The sequence below is a fragment of the Artemia sp. Qi Xiang Cuo genome, chromosome 18, assembly GCF_049724085.1.
Source record: "Artemia sp. Qi Xiang Cuo chromosome 18, ASM4972408v1, whole genome shotgun sequence".
In the NCBI taxonomy this organism is placed as follows: Eukaryota; Metazoa; Arthropoda; class Branchiopoda; order Anostraca; family Artemiidae; genus Artemia; species Artemia sp. Qi Xiang Cuo.
Genome location: NC_142811.1, coordinates 6,270,696 through 6,288,774, shown reverse-complemented (window position 1 = coordinate 6,288,774; position 18,079 = coordinate 6,270,696). Strand labels below are relative to the sequence as shown.

Genomic DNA, 18,079 nt, shown 5'->3' with positions numbered 1-18,079 from the left:
CTCTACTTTTTAAAGTTATACAAAATTTTACGGCAAAGAGCGGGGCGTAGATAAGGGGACAGCCCCTTTTATATATGGAATAATTTCTGTTCGTTTTAAGTTTTAGTGTTGGTCCTTACTTTCAGTTGAAAAAACTTTTTTTTTTATTTAATTGCAATCTAAATATTAATAATTTATTTGAATAATTAATAATTAAATAATTAAAATTTAATTTAAATAATGTAGTTAATTTTTTATTTAACTATTTAAAGTGATTTCAGGAAAGCACTAGTCAAGTTTTAGTGACAAAAGGAAAGAGGAGCTGCACCCCCACTCCTATATAAGATAATTATTGTTTTAAGTTATAACGTTACTCTCTACTATAGCCTGAAAAGAATTTTTTAATTATTGGCGATAAATTTTCACGAAACATCGTTGAAATTTTCAGCCCTTTTTTCATTATTTATTCTTTGCCAAAAGAACCTTCGTTAAGCGCGACTTAACTAAAAATTAAATTTAACTGAGTGATAGTTTCACTAACCTGTATCAAAATAAACTAAGTGAAACCAATCAAGCTACCAAAGAAAATTGAAAATTTAACAAAAGCATTTCAAATGGATATTGTGGGTACTGTGGCAATTTAAAACGGGTGTAATTAGAAAAAAATAATTAACTATTAGTGCCACTAACTAATCACCGTTATGCAGCATGACTAGAAGAATTCAGTTATGCATAAGTAGAAGAATTCATATATATATATATATATATATATATATATATATATATATATATATATATATATATATATATATATATATATATATATATATATATATATATATAACAGGTGGTTCTGGAATCAATCGAAATGAGACTCAAAATAAATAATAATATTTCTTTAAATAGGGACTTGGGGGAATAATTCTTTGTACTCAAATTTAATAAAAATGATCTTACAAAAAATTTTACTAAACCAATTGACAATAGTATTGAACCCGTTACAAAAAGGCGTTTGAGGCTTGCTGCCAAAAAAGCAAGATTAGATTTGAAAGCTTGTATTTAATTGTTATATTTTATTTCCTTTGAAGGAATTTATCAACTCACACCATTTTATTTATCAGTCCTGGTCAAATAACATTAAATGTTCAAATATTTCGGTTTCATCGGTCTTTATATACAGGAAAGAAAGAAAAGTGAAAAAAAATAACTATATAAGCCAACATACACAAAAAGAAGAAAAAAATATGAGTGTTGTTAAGTTAGTTTTGTTGTTAGTGGGTTGTGATTGTTCAAATGTAGGTTTTCTTTCACTCTTCTATTTGTTTTTTCTGTAGTGTGTGAATGTTTTTTGGGTTGTTTTTGCTTTTTACATCTCTTTCCACATGTTTGATTAAGCCAGTTTTTTCACTGTTGACAAAGGCTCCCATATGGGAAACCAAAATATTTGGGCTTTATTATTTATTCGTGCAATTTTTTTTAACAAAGTTTTACTGTCTTATTAAAAAATTTACCGTTTCCAATATTTTTATTTTTTTTTTGTTATAGATTGAAAGGCAGCGTTGTTTAAAAATATTTATACGCCTATGCTGCAAAACCTGAGTTGCAGATCTTATTAAAAGTTTTACCCGTTTTTAGTATTTTCATTTCATTTCGGTTATAACAAAGATTCAAAACTTTTCGCTCATTTTACCAGGCCCCGCCCACTCCCTTGAGGATTTGACCTGTGTGCATCTATATCTGGTATGAGAAACCCATTATGGTCTAGGCCACATGTCAAAGGGGCCAAATTCACCAAACAACCAAAAAACAGGGGGATTACATGGAAATTTGGGAAACTTAAAGAGACAAACTATCAAATTTTTAGAGTGGAATAAAGATAGCCCTCTCATTAGGTAGATACCAGATCCACTCTTCTTATTGTTATTTTGATAATTAGTTTTAAAGTTATTGACTTTTATATATTTGGAATTATAGACAGCGCAATAGTGCTGCCTAAGTAAAGACCGATGTTGTCACAAAGTATTATTGTTATTTTTTTCAATGCTTTCTGATTCGTCACTAAAAATGATGACAATTCCTCACTGCTTGTTCCGTCAAGTTTGATTAAACTAGCTTGAAAAGGCTGGGTTAAAATCAGCCAAAAAGAAGGTTTATTAAAAAATGTCAAAAAGTTAAAAAAAATAATTTAAGAAAAGTTATTAACTAAAAATGGTTCAAGAAAGTTGAAAAAACTCCATCAGACGGAATTTTTAAAATGATTAATCGTTTCTTTATTTCTATAGCTCTCTTATCGAGCCAAGTCAGCACCGTCATAGATCGTTTCTCCTATTAACCCACTAGTATGATATATTTGTCCATGACTGTTCCTAGAAAAAAGAATTATTACCTTTCAACCGTGATCAAATTAATTTTCTGACTTGGACTAAGTTCAAGGTTCCGACTGGACTCATTTCCAGAGTCTTTAATTTGCTCTTGAAGACTTTCTCCTTGTCTCTTAATTTTCCCAATCTCCTCCTTTAATTGAGAGTAATCATTGCTCTGGAAAAAAAGAAAACTATATTATCGTAAATCCTAACGTAATACTGTATCCTGCAGGAAATATTAAGGCTACGTAATTACATTGGTGGTACGCTATTGCGTTCCTGACACACTCTTTAATTATAAATTTTTTTTTTGGGGGGGGGGAGGGGTCTCACTTGACACGGCAGTATGTATACTTAAATTAGTTAAAGAATTGGGTATAGATCAATGAAGACTCCAGAGGGGTGGTTCTAAAATCTGAAAAGGCTATATTTTTATTCTAACAAAAAATGCTTATTCAGCATTAACGTCATATCCTGATGTGAGATAGAAGAGAATGGGGATATACATTAACTTCAGTGGTTAATTTTACGTTCCAGGCATGCGTGCGAAAATTTTCCCTGGGGTTGGTGTTATATACCGCGACAGTAGATGTACACTGCATTATTTTAGAGTAGGGTAGAGACCGCTGAGGATTCTAGAGGGCAGACACGTAGCTCCAGCATTTTTATTCGGGGGGGGGGGGGGGGTCCCTATCCGGATAATTAAGGGGAATTGGCTATATCATAGTTTTTTATCCAAATTATTTTTGGAGGGCAACTGCTTCTTGCCACTCCCCCCCCCCCAAAAAAAAACGACGCCCTTGCCAGAGGGGTAGGTAAAAAAATTATCTAACACTAACTTATAGTCCGTTGAGAGATTTCGTCACGAAGAAGAGTTTGGGGCGATTCATACCATAAACAGTGGCGAGGACCACACTGCCTTTCCATAACAAACAAACACAACTTAGAAAGAATAGGGAAATTGTCTAAAGACAGTGGAATTCAATTCTGTGAATATTCCGGCCCTATGTCCAAGGACCGTCTTCAGTACAGCATTAAAATGTATATATATATATATATATATATATATATATATATATATATATATATATATATATATATATATATATATATATATATATATATATATATATATATATATATATATATATATATATATATATATATATATATATATATATATATATATATATATATATATATATATATATATATATATATATATATATATATATATATATATATATATATATATATATATATATATATATATATATATATATATATATATATATATATATATATATATATATATATATATATATATATATATATATATATATATATATATATATATATATATATATTAAAATAAAAATAAAATGTAAAGTGAAGTAAAATCTTTAATTACTGAGTTTCCTTTGTTAATGTAATTATATATCAAGTATTCGTTTTACATGTGCCTATTATAATTGTCTTATTGATTCATACATTTGCCATACCTGCAAGTCCTGGACGAACTTCGTTGAAGCAAGGTAAGGTTACTAGGGTTGTTTTAAAAGTTTATCTAAAACCATTTTTAGTTTTAAAGTTTGCATTATAACATATATATATATATATATATATATATATATATATATATATATATATATATATATATATATATATATATATATATATATATATATATATATATATATATATATATTTTCCAATATTCACGGCGCCAGGTACTTCAAAGTATCTGATATGCCGCTATTTATTTACCTCTTTCAATGGCCTCGAGGTTTAAATGTCTATTGAACCTTCTTTTGAAGGTGTCAACAGAGGGATTTGCAGGGATAATATCTCCAGGAAGATCATTCCAGATAGAAGTGCAACGCCGGATGAAGCTGTTCCTCAATTACTCGGTTTTCGGCGTATCCTCCTTTAGATAATTGGACCGAGCTGTGTGCCTTCGTGTCCGCCTTGTCGGCTGGACAAAGGGGGGCACAATTCGAGAGAGCTCGTCTGAGAGAGGCAAATTCATGTACTTGTAGAAAACAGCCATCGACGCTACATCAAGCCTTTCATTTAGAGGCTGGAACAATTCTTGTGTAGAGGCGCAGCCCGCCCTATTTACCATATTCTAGATCTTCTGAAGTGGCGCTAACAGCCTTTTGGTAGCACCAGCAAATAGCGGGCATCCATATTCCGCTATGGGTCAGATGCAAGACTTGTAGAGTGGGATGATCGAGCTTGATGGAAGAAGGTTTTTGCAGCGAAGAGTAACTCCCAGCTTTCTTGCGCAGGAGGTTCTTACCCGATCAAGGTGGTTGTTCCAAGAGAGATCGGTGGAGAAATGAATCCCCAGTAGACGAAGCTCGTCGACTCTCTTTATAGCTTCATTTTTGAAGATGAAACTGGGGTGTTCACGTGGCACCTTTGATCGGGTAATTAGAAGCTCCTTTGTTTTCGATGCACTGAAGTTGATCATCCATGCATCAGACCACTTTGCAATTTTCAAAAGATCCATCTGTAGGGAAAGGGAGGCTTGTGTTGGATTTTCGTGTTTAGGGACGGCTGAGTGTGTCGTGGTATCGTCGGCAAAGTGATGCAGAGGGTTTGCGAGGCTGTCTCCCATGTCGTTTATGTAGATAAGGAAAAGCGTAGGTCCCAAGACACTGCCCTGGGGTACCTCTGCTTTCACTGGATATTCGCGGGAAATAAACCCGTCAAGAGCAACCCGCAGTGAACGATCGGAAAGAAAGCTCTCAATCACTTTTAACAGACATCCACGAACACTATACACATTGAGTTTCTTTAGCAGGCCACGGTGCCATATTCTGTCAAAAGCTTTCGCAATGTCGAAGGATAGTAGCCTGATGTCGTATTCCAGTACCACAAACTCTATCTACTTCTGATACTGGGTCACAGCATACTATGAAGCTTAACGTTTCCTGCAGACCATGTATTGACGATCGCCTAGGAGGTCAGTTGATTCCAGGTACTGATGAAGTTTTTTATTGGAGACGCTCTCGTAGACTTTGCCAACACAGGAGAGAAGGTTAATAGGCCTGTAGGAGCCCACACTTGTTGGATCGCCTTCTGGCTTTAGAGTAGGTATAACATGGGCGGACTTCCATGTTCGTGGGAAAGTTCCGGAGCAAAACCACAGCCATAAAAGCAGTAACAAGGGTCCGCCTAGTTCGGCACTGCAGGATACGAGGACAAAATTTGGTATGTTGTCAGGACCCGTGGCTTTTGCCACATCCAGATGTTGCAGAATGCGAAGGATCTTGGGAGCAGAAAAATTCATGCGTTCCAGGACAGTGTCGGTTCGGTCGGAGAATTTTGGCACTTCTCTACCGTCATCGTCTAGATTCAAGAATTCGGCAAATGCCTTAGCAAGAGCTTCAGCCTTTGCATGTGGATCTTGGACCACTGTCCCGTTACTCTGGAGAGAAGGAATTGCGGTCCCCTTGGACGATGGTAAAGCCTCCTTGACAATTTTCCACCAACTCTTTGCAGAAGCAAGTTGAAGTTTGGTGGCGAATTTCTCCTTATAAATCCATATAAGCCCATAAAAGCCCATAAATCCATCTCCTTATAAGCCCATAAATCCATTGCCATGCATCATTAGACGGGGAACGGTGCCACCTGCCAAGCACCTCATTACCGCATCTTCAACATGGAGGTGGTACCCCATAATGGGTTAGAATTCGGCCCAAGTGCCTCCCACCATTAAATATATATATATATATATATATATATATATATATATATATATATATATATATATATATATATATATTATATATATATATATATATATATATATATATATATATATATATATATATATATATATATTATATATATATATATATATATATATATATATATATATATATATATATATATATATATATATATATATATATATAAACTTACATTAAAATGCCAACGAATGAGCCCATTTTGATATTTTACGACAACGCTCTCTATAAAAACATTCTATACCCCCGGGGCATAATTTACAACTTTATCTCTGAAGTGTGTGTGTGTGGAGGGGGGGGGGTTGTCATCTTCAAGGACCTAATTTCCATAACTTTCAACTAGGTTCAACAAAATGGCTATGTCAAAATTTTGATTGAATGTGTTTGAGGAAATGGCGTGAGAGGGGGTTAGTTGCTTTCGAGTCACTTTCGACTATTCAGAGGGGTACTATCCCTTTCAATTTCCAATAAAATGAGCTCTTTTTGAAATTTCTACGAGAAAACTTTCTATAAAGACCTTATATGCCCACAGGACATAATTTACAACCCTTGCCCTGAGGGCTCTAAAGGGGTTATCATCCTCAATGAACTAATTTCCATAATTTTCAGCTACGTTGAACAAAATGGACATGTCAAAATTTTGATTGGATGTGTTTGGGAAATGGTGGGCGTGAGAAGGGGATTATTTGCCCTTCAATCACTTTTGACTATTGAAAAGGGCACTAGCCCTCTCAATTTCCAATCGAATGAGCTCTCCTAGAAGTTTCTACAACATCACTTTCAACAAAAACCTTGTATGCCCCCAGGACATAACTGAAAATTTGCCCTGAGAGCTGTCGGGGGGGGGGGGTTTCATTCTCAAAGACCTAACTTCCAAAACTTTCAACTAAGTTTAACAAAATGGCTATCTAAAAATTTTGATTGGATGTATTTGGGGAAAAGGTGGGCGTGAGAGTGGGGTTAGTTGCCCTCCAATCACTTTCGACTATTAAAAAGGGCACTATTCCTTTGACTTCCAATCGAATGAGCCATTTTTCAAGTTTCTACGACATAGCTTTCAATAAAAACATTACATACCCCCAGGGAATAGCTTATGAGGAGTCTGGGGGCGTGTCATCCTCAAAGACCTAATCTCCAGAAATTTCAACTGCGTTAAACAAAATGGCTATCTGGAAATTTTGATTGGATATGTTTAGGGAAATCGTGGGCGTGACAGGAGGGTAAGTTACCCTCCAATCACTTTCGACTATTAAAAAGGGCAATATCCCTCTTAATTTCCTATTGAATGAGCCTCTTTTGAAGTTTCTACGACAACCACTATCTATAAAAAACCTTATATGCCCCCAGGGCATAGCTTACAACCTTTGCCCTTTGGACTCTGGGGGGTTTGTCGTCCTCAAATACATATTTTAGAGAAATTTCAACAACGTTGAATAAATTGGCTATCTCTAGCTTTGATTGAAAGTGTATGGGGAAATGGTGGGCGTGAGAGGGGGGTTAGTTGCCCTCCAATCACTTTCGACTATTAAAAAGGGCACTAGCCCTTTGAATTTCCAATCAAATGAGCCCTTTTTGAAGTTTCTAAAACAGAGCTTTCTATAAAAACCTAATATGCTCCCAGGGCAAAACTTACAACCCTTGCCTTGAGGGCTGTGGGGGCAATGTCCTCTTCATAACATAATTTATCTTTGGAAATTAACTATGTTGACCAAAATGGCAATCTAAAAATTTTGATTGGATGTGTTTGGGGAAATGGGGGGTGTGGAAGGGTTGTTAGTTGACTTCCAATCACTTCCGATCACTAGCCATTCCAGTTTCCAATCGAATGAGCCCTTTTCGAAGTTTCTACGACAAGTCCTTCGATACAAAGTGTCCTTGCCAATCGAATGAGCTCTTTTTGAAGTCTCTACAATTTCGCTTTCTATAAAAACCTTATATGCCCCCAGGGCATAACTGACAACCCTTGCCCTGAGGGCTTGGGGAGGTGTCATCCTCAAAGACATAATTTCCAGAACTTTCAACTACTTTGAACAAATTGGCTATCTCTAGCCTTGATTGAATGTGTTTGGGGAAATGGTGGACGTGAGAGGGGGGTGTGTGTAAGTTGCCCTCCAATCACTTTCGACTATTAAAAAGGGCACTAGCCCTGCGAATTAGCCCTTTGATGTGTTTGGGGAAATAGTGGGCGTGAAAGGGTAGTTAGTTGACTTCCAATCACTTTCGACTATTAAAAAGGGCACTAGCCATTCCAGTTTCCAATCGAATGAGCCCTTTTCGAAGTTTCTACGACCACTCCTTCGATACCAAGTGCTCTGGCCAGTCAAATGAGTTATTTTTGAAGTTTCTACAACATCGCTTTCTATAAAAACCTTATACGCCCCCAGGACATAACTGACAACCCTTGCCCTGAGTGCTATGGGGGGGCGGGTCATCCTCAAAGACATAATTTCCAGAACTTTCAACTACGTTGAATAAAATGCCTATCTCAAAATTTTGATTGTGTGTGTTTGGGGAAATGGTGGGCAAGAGAGGGGGTTAGTTGTCCTCAATCATTTTCAACTATTAAAAAGGGCACTGACCATTTCAATTTCCAATCAAATGAAATCTTTTTAAATTTTCTACGACAACGCTATCTATAAGAGCCTTATATGCCCCCAGGAAATAACTTACAACCCTTGCCCTTAGGGCTGTGGGGGGTGGGGGGGGTGGCATCCTTAAGGACCTAATCCCTAAAACTTTCAACTACGTTCAACTAAATGGCTATCTAAAAATTTTGGTTGGGTGTGTTTGGAGAAAACGTGGGCGTGAGAGGGGGTTATTTGCCCTCTAATCACTGTCGACAATTCAAAAGGGCATTAGCCATTTCAATTTACAATCGAATGAGGCCTTTCTCAATTTCTACGCCAAAGCTTTCAATAAAAACCTTATTTGCCCCCAGGGCATTACTTATACCCTTTGCTCTGAAGACTGTGAGGGAGTTTCCTGGTCAAAGATATAATTTCCAGAAATTTCAACTGCGTTGAACAAAATGGGTATCTCAAAGTTTTTATTGGATATGTTTGGGGAAATGGTGGGCGTGGAAGGGGTGTTAGTTGCCTTTCAATCAGTTTCGACTATAAAAAAGGGCACTAGCAATTTCAATTTCCAATCGAATGAACCCTTTTTGAAGTTTCTACGGCAACGCTTTCTATAAAAACTGTATATACCCCAGGGCATAACTTACAAATCTTGCCCTGAGGGCTGTGGTGGGGAGATTGTCATCTTTAAAGACCCGACTTCTAGAACTTTCAACTACGTTGACCAAAATGGCTATCTAAATTTTCATTGGATGTGTTTGGGGAAAAGTTGGGCGCGAGAGGGAGGTTAGCTGCCCTCCAATCACTTTCAACTATTAAATAGGGCACTAGCCCTTTTAATTTCAATCGAATGAGCTCTTTGTGAAGTTTCTACGACAAAGCTTTCTATAAAAAACCTTATTTACCCCCAGGGCATAACTTACAACCCTTGCCCTGAGGGCTGTGGGAGGAGTGTCCTCCTCAAAAACATTATTTCTATCTGGAAACCAACTACGTTGAACAAAATGGCTATCTCAAAATTTTGATTGGATTTGTTTGGGGAAATGGGTGGGCGTGGAAGGGGCCATTCCAATTTCCAATCGAATGAGCCCTTTTCGAAGTTTCTACAACATCTCCTTTGATACGAAGTGCCCTGGCCAAAACCAAAAAAAAAAAAATAATGCATTGTGCCAACATCTTTCTTTACTTAAGCAGCGCCATTGCGCTGCCTATGATTCTTGAAAAACTAGTAATGGCTTCAGGCCATATTTATTATTTTGCTCATTTCAACGCTCAAGCATAACCCAGAGGCTTAGGTAGGCTTAGTGCCCAGGGGTAGTGCTGCCTCCTCCCATTAAAAAATGCTCTAGAATCAAAGCAAAACAAAAAACACGTTTATTTAAATAGCGCGCCAACAGATTATGTACCCGGACAAGTACACTCCTTTGGCCCCAATAGCTAACTCACCGGCACACCAATCTTAAGCAACTTGCGACGGACACTGTAGGAGACAGCCTTAGATGATGTTCTGATGTTTATAACCTTCGCCATAAAATATGTTTATTAAATTGCTTGGGCGGTATGGGCTTAGCAAGAATTTTACATAGAGATGGGGAGGGGTGTGTTAACTTCCTTTCATTCCATTTCTTTATACATTTCACTGTTTTTGCAAATATATGATAGCTCTAGGGACCTAGGAGAAGGGGGGAACTGCTCTCACAACCACTGACTACGTCTAAACTGATTGGTCAATAAGCTATATGAAAACAAAATATAAAATTTATTTCCTACCTGATTTAACAGTAAAAACTCGATAGTAGTAACTTCATTGGGTACTTCGGATTCATTCAGTCGTCGGGAAAATTTCTTCAGGGAGGTAGACATTTCCAAAACGTTGTCAGAGAATTTTTCTATGCTCTAAAATGGACGTCATCAAATAAATATTAGAACCAGTGGTCAATTTTTATAAGTAGAGAAAAAAGGCATGGAATGAAATAAAATATTTTGAATTGTCTGTTTCCTTGAGTTTAGTAAGCACTTTACATTGAACCCCTTCTCCTTGAACAACCGTGCCCCGCACACCCAACTGACTCCCCCCGTTTTTGGTCTTGTTAGGAAAAATCTTGTCTTGTTAGGAAAAACGTTGTCAGAGAATTTTTCCATGCTCTGAAATGGACGTCAAGAAATAAATATTAGAACCAGTGGTCAATTTTTATAAGTAGAGAAAAAGGCATGGAATGAAATAAAATATTTTGAATTGTCTGTTTCCTTGAGTTTAGTAAGCACTTTATAATGAACCCCTTCTCCTTGAACAACCGTTCCCCGCACACCCAACTGAATCCCCCCGTTTTTTATCTTGTTAGGAAAAATCTTGTCTTGTTAGGAAAAACGTTGTCAGAGAATTTTTCTATGCTCTGAAATGGACGTCAAGAAATAAATATTAGAACCAGTGGTCAATTTTCATAAGTAGAGAAAAAACGCATGGAATGAAATGAAATATTTTGAATTGTCTGTTTCCTTGAGTTTAGTAAGCACTTTATAATGAAGTCCTTCTCCTTGAACAACCGTTCCCCGCGCACCCAACTGAATCCCCCCGTTTTTGATCTTGTTAGGAAAAATCTTGTCTTGTTAGGAAAAACGTTGTCAGAGAATTTTTCTATGCTCTGAAATGGACGTCAAGAAATAAATATTAGAACCAGTGGTCAATTTTTATAAGTAGAGAAAGAAGGCATGGAATGAAATGAAATATTTTGAATTGTCTGTTTCCTTGAGTTTAGTAAGCACTTTATAATGAACCCCTTCTCCTTGAAAAACCGTTCCCCGCGCACCCAACTGAATCCCCCCGTTTTTGGTCTTGTTAGGAAAAATCTTTTATAGAGTCTTGGGATTATTGTCTTGGGATGACCCACTTTTACTCCGCTGACCAGTTGCAGCAATTACTAAAAATATGGGAGGAGGCATGTATTTTTTCAAAGTCTAGAGGGGTAACTTTTTTCTATAAAAATCTCTGAATTCTATGCCCCCTCCAATGACGACAATCAAGTCTTAAGACCATCAAATTTTGATGACTATCAAATGTAATCAAGTGTATAGTTTCATTATTTTTTGTCTTTCTTAATATTTGTTCATTTTTACGAAGGTAGCAAAAAGGTTAGAAGAATATATATTTTATCCAAGAGACTTTTGCTTTCTAGTGCTCCTAAAGCCGCTGTCACTCTTCGGTAGCCTGCTTTACATAATGTCTGGGGGAAGGAGCGGTAAATAATTCATTATTTGTGAAATAAATTTCATTGAGCCTGTTCAGTGCTGTATCCAAATGGATAGAAGAAGAGCGTGCGCTGCTGTGCTGACATTAGACGGCTTGACGCTGCAATGAGCTGTTACTGTTGTAGTCTACTACTTGTATTTTCTTGAAAATTATGACGTTCCTGCTGTCCCTTCTTCGCTCCCTTCGTTCACCATTAGGACGTACGTCACTTTCTACTTTAAATGTTCCCAAAGATACTTCAACGGCATTTACCATTAGTTACACAAAATACCGGAAATTTTACGATATGGTGGAACTAATGACAAAGCGGACCATGGTCTACTGATTAGGAACCGGTAGCACATTGTAACTGGTCCTCAATTAGAACAAATAATAAATCATTTATCATTAACTTTTATGCCTTAAATTTTCAATTTAGGCTTTTCATGGCTGGTTGGGAACGCGAGGGTTCCAGTTTAGGGATTTCTGAACTTATGCTTGAATATCTAAAATTCGCGATATATTATGCAACCCATCCTTAAGAGGCGATAACATAAATATAACCTGTTCAGGCAAGTACGCAGGAATTTATTTCTGGGGGGCCCAATTTGTTTCGGGGGGGGGGGCAAATTCTTCAAACCCATTATTCTGTGAGAAAAATAAGAAAATTATGGGACAATGAAAAAAATCGTGCGATTTCGGGGGGCGCCGGGCCCGGAGGCCCCCCCCCCTGCGTACGTCCCTGAACCTGTTCTAAAGCAAAAAATATAAGTAGAGTTGCTCGTCTGGATTCTATAGAAGCTATAGGAAAACATTTCTATAGAAGCTCTACACCCTTTCAAAGAGAGTGAGTATCCTCTCACATAGCCTTATGCTTCTACAATGCTCGCGTACAAACAGGTCTATAGGTCTTTAACTCTAGGAACGACGCACTTTCAAAGTTCAATGTCTTTTTTTTTTATTTAAAAAAACCGGTGTCTCTTATTTTTTAATAGCCTATTATTTTTTGTATATAATCAGGTTCCATATTTGATTCTCAATCAGTTTCGAATAGTTTATATTAGAGATAGCATTTGTTATAATTAAATATAAAAAATGGATAATTATAGCCTTTTTATGGTGAGTAAAAAATATTCCCATTATTAAAAAGAAATTGTAATTAAGTTAAGGAAGAAATTCTTTCATTACACTAGAACTAAGGGGTACTTATATACTTAGAAGTCTATTGTTTTTATGAGCTGAAAAAACCTCTAATTCTATTATAGGTTGAAATTTACATTGTGATTTTTTATCAAGATCAATGGTCTTTTAGATTTTTTTTTTTGAAAAAAAGTGCTTATATTTTAAATCGGTAATTTGGGATTAGAATAAAATTTTTATTTTTTAATTTATTTATTGTTAAAAAAGTTTACTTTTTTATCAATATCAGTGTTTTTTTTTTTCTAGGAATGTTTTTGAAAATACTTCCAGGCCAGTCTTCATTTACGGTGTGATTTTTTTTTATCGGGATCAATGGGTCTTTTAGATGTTTTTGAAAAAAAAGTTCTTAGCTTTTCGATTGGTAATTTGAGATTACAATAAAATGTTTATTTTTTAATTTATTAATTGTTAAAAAAGCTTCCTTTTTTATCAAGATCAGTGGCTTTTTTTTTATCAAGATCAGTGTTTTTTTTTTTATGGATTTTTTTTAAAATAATTACAGGCCAGTGTGCATTTATGGTGTGATTTTTTTTATCAAGATCAGCGGCCTTTTTAAGGATGTTTTTTTGAAAAAAAGTGCTTAGCTTTCTATCGGTAATTTGGTATTAGAATAAAATGTTTATTCTTTTAATGTATTAATTGTTACAAAAGCTTCCTTTTTATTACAGTTCTATTTTTTTTTTATCACTATCAGTGTTTTTTTCGGGATGTTTTTTTTTGAAAATATTTACTTACAAGTCTGCGTTGAAGAATCACTTCATGAAATTTAATGCATTAAAAAACCTCACCCCCCCATTTCCTCAAAAATAAAATTTGTTAACTTATAAATCTATTTAATAAATAACATTGTTAGCTATCCTTTTTATTTAACGGACCTAATTATCTCATAAGAGGGATTGACTGAGCTGTGCTAATTAACTTTTCCACTTCTTAAATTTCTATTTATGTCTACATTTGATTGAAATCTGATAGTTTTAATTGACTTTCATATGCAATTATTCACCATATTGTTTAATAAGGAACGCAAATACTGCTTTTTAAGTTTGAATTTACAGCTAAAGTTTTTTATTGTTTGAAAAAAAAAAAAAAGTTGTGATACAAGGTCAAACTTTAGCGTAAAGATCGATGCGATGAGGAGGGGTACAGTCCCCCTTCATATAGGGAATAATGTCTGTTCGTTTTAATGTCGCTCCTTACTTTCATTTTTAAAAAAAAACTTTTTTTTATTTAATTTCTGATCGTTTTTTAGTTAATGTAGCTTTTATTTGCACAAAAATTTTACTTTTCTTTTACTAACTAGATGTCTTTTACAAATTAACTTCTATATTCCTGTATTTTTTCTTCTGGCAAAAAATTACAAAAGTTGAATTTATTTTCATTTTTTTAATTTAAAGCTATTTAATTTTTTTTTATTATAAGCGTAATCCGCCGGTTTTTTTTTCATTAAAATTAATTCAATGGTTGGGGGTTTTTCCCCCCTATTTAAAAAAAAAAAAAAAAAAAAAATGTTTTACAATACTTTAAATGATTTAGATATTAAAGCTTTCAACCTACCAAATGAGAAAAATATTTTTATTTTATGAAGTTTTTTTTCAAACCCCCCACCAAAAGCGAGCAAAGTTGGATGTCACCCCTGACAGCAATGTGAGTCATAGCAAAATACATCATGAAAATACCCCCTTACACATTTTCGAAGATTCGAGCGCTAGAAGAAAAAAGATAAGGTTGCTTATAAAAACACATGAAAAAGATAGACATTCACTTCTATTTAAAGTAAGAGATGTGAGGCGCTATGCTCAGTTAAACAATGCAAGGAAGCATCCTATAGTGTTTTTATGCTAAACTTCCAATTGGTCTGTGAATGTTCGTTTCTAAAAGCAGTGTTTTTTTTTTTTTCAAATAAAATTCGTTGACTTTTTAATACTCCCACTACTCAAAGGGTTCAGATATTCTTAGAATATAGTTTACATCCTAGCCCCCTGCGATATAACCTATTCATCACTTGAAAAGGTCATTTTTAGCCTAAGTACGTAGGTACTAAAGGAGCATTGAACATTTTTTGTCTGATTTTGTGTGTTTTCGCAAGAAAATAGCTGGTCTTTAGCAAACTTAGCCATAGCTAGTTGAAACTCTGCATAAATATCTGAATTTTTAGACTAATTGCGTAGGTACTAAAGGAACATTAAACTATATTCTTTTTTAGCCTAATTGCGTAACTACTACATGCACATTTTTGTTGTATCTATTAGTATCAATATTCCGTTTTTTAGAGTTTCGGTTACTATTGAGCCTTACATGCCTGAAATCATGAATTAGAATATTTAATTAGCTGTTTGGTTTTTCAGACACCATAGCTAGTTGAAACTCTACATAAATATCTTCATTTTTAGCCTAATTGCGTAGGTACTAAAGGAACATTGAACTTTTTTTCTGATTTTGTGTGTTTTCGCAAGAAAATAAATAGTATTTAGCAAACTTATCCATAGTTATTTGAAACTCTGAATAAATATCTTAATTTTTAGCCTAATTGCGTAGATACTAAAGGATCATTGAAATATCTTCATTTTTAGCCTAATTGTGTAGCTACTACAGGAACAATTTTGTTCTATCTATTGGTATCAATATTACGTTTTTTAGAGTTTCGGTTACTATTGAGCCTTACGTGCCTGAAATCATGAATTAGAATATTTAAGTAGATGTTTGTGTTTACAGACACCATAGCTAGTTGAAACTCTACATAAATATTTTCATTTTTAGCCTAATTGCGTAGGTACTAAAGGAACATTGAACTTTTTTTCTGATTTTGTGTGTTTTCGCAAGAAAATAACTGGTCTTTACCAAACTTAGCCATATCTAGTTGAAACTCTGCATAAATATCTTAATTTTTAGCCTAATTGCGTAGGTAGTAAAGGAACATTGAAATATCTTCATTTTTAGCCTAATTGCGTAGCTACTAAAGGAACATTTTTGTTGTATCTATTGGTATCAATATTCCGTTTTTAGAGTTTCAGTTACTATTGAGCCTTACATGCCTTAAATAATTAATTAGAATTTATAATTAGCTGATTGGGTTTCCAGACATAGTTTTTATATGTTCTTGAGTGTTAGGGTCCGGGGGGGGGGTTTATGACTCATCCCTCCAATGAATTCAGATGATGTTATGACTCATATCAAAAAGCAAAAAAACAATTAAAAATTCTGGTAATATATATAATTTTAATTAATTATTTTTATAATTAAAAACTAAATTTATCACTTACAAGATGATAGGACTGTATGACACAGAATTTATCAGTTACAGAGAGTTCAATGCCTCCTCACCGCAATGACTTCCAGGGGTTTTATGACTCCTCCCCTCAATGAATTCAGATGGTTTTAGGACTCATCCCCCTAGTCATAAGTCCATTCAACCTTGAGAGAAGATATAAAAGTTTGATGAAGTATTTTTCTACTTATCAACTATATTAATAACTTCCAAGATGATAGGACTGTATGACACAGAATTTATCAGTTTGAAAAAATCATCTTGCGGTGTTATATTTGAATGTGCATTTTTATTATTGTCTATGGAACTCGAAGAAATTGACTGTTATCATTTGATAGTGAACTATAACATGTTTGAGTATGATAAAAGTTTGTGGAGTACTACATTACGCTATATAAACAGACTTGGATTCTATGATAGAGTGATTACACCACTTAATAATGCTGGTCGGGAACTGAGAAATGTTCAGGAGGAAGTCGGTGAAATTTGCAGCTTTTTCGAGGTTGAAACGCTCTACGTAAAGGGCAATGTACCTACAGATAAAGTTTTAATTCAAAAGTGTGACCCTAGGATTCCACTTTTCAATCTAGAAGAGTTTAAGTGTCCTAAATTTGAAGGGGTTATCACCGTCCTGAAGACGAGGTTAGGTTCTTCGCACAGTGGATACCTAAGAACATACCTGATCGTGATAAATCCATAAGACAGGGTAAAAAACTTTTATATATCATGGGACCATCCTTTGTTGTTTTTTAATAGTTAAAAATAATTAAAATTTTTTTTTTAAAAATTTTTTAATTTTTTTTTTTTTTAAAAAAAAAAAAAAAAAATCTGTTAAAAATTTAAATAAAAAAAAATATTTAAGATTAAACCGTATTTATTATTTAGAATATTTATATTTTAAGCAAGTAACAAACTCTTTACTGAATTCACCTCTTGGATACAAAATACAGAAAATTCATTTAAGAAACTATGAAAAAATTGTAAGTAAGTAAGTAACAAAGTCTTTCTTGAAGTCACCTCTTGGATACACAATACATAAATTTCATTAAATAAATTATGAAAAAATTGTAAGTAGCAAATTCTTTCTTGAATTCACATGCTGGATTATGTCAAAATTCTAAGTAAGTAACAAACTCTTTATTGTTTTCACGAGTTAGATAAACTATGTAGAAATTAATTTCAAGAAATTATGAAAAAATTCTCAGTAAGTAACAATTTCTTTCTTGAAGTCAACTCTTGGATACACAGTACATAAATTTCATTCAAGAAATTATGAAAATATTTGTAAGTAAGTAACAAACTCTTTATTGATTCCACCTCTTGGATATAGAGTACAGATACTTCATTAAAGAAATTATGAAAAAAATCGCAAGTAAGTAACTTTTTTTCTCTTTATCACAAACAATTTTCACTTAGCTCCATGATGTAGAAATTTAATTCAAGAAATTATGAAAAAATTCTCAGTAAGTAACAATTTCTTTCTTGAAGTCAAGTCTTAGATACACAATACTGAAATTTCATTCAAGAAATTATGAAAGTATTTGTAAGTAAGTAACAATCTCTTTATTGATTTCACCTCTTGAATATACAGTACAGATACTTCATTCAAGAAACGTGATTAAACACGTTTTTTGAAACTACATGCTATTTGCATGACTATCCTTGGCACCTTTCCAAATGAGGGGGGATTCCCCACTGCTTCCTACACATTG

The 18,079-nt window shown here is 34.4% G+C and overlaps 1 protein-coding gene across 1 annotated transcript in view; it reads right to left on the bottom strand.

Annotated features, from left to right (window-relative positions):
* The window catches only part of LOC148941146 (guanine nucleotide exchange factor DBS-like), a 269,621-nt gene that overhangs the window by 125,000 nt on the left and 126,542 nt on the right, over positions 1-18,079 (bottom strand). The window contains exons 10-11 of the mRNA XM_089103905.1: positions 10,447-10,572; positions 2,366-2,517 (exon numbers count right to left, since the gene is read on the bottom strand). Coding sequence (XP_088960031.1) covers positions 2,366-2,517; positions 10,447-10,572 — 278 coding nt within the window. The remainder of the gene's footprint in view (positions 1-2,365; positions 2,518-10,446; positions 10,573-18,079) is intronic.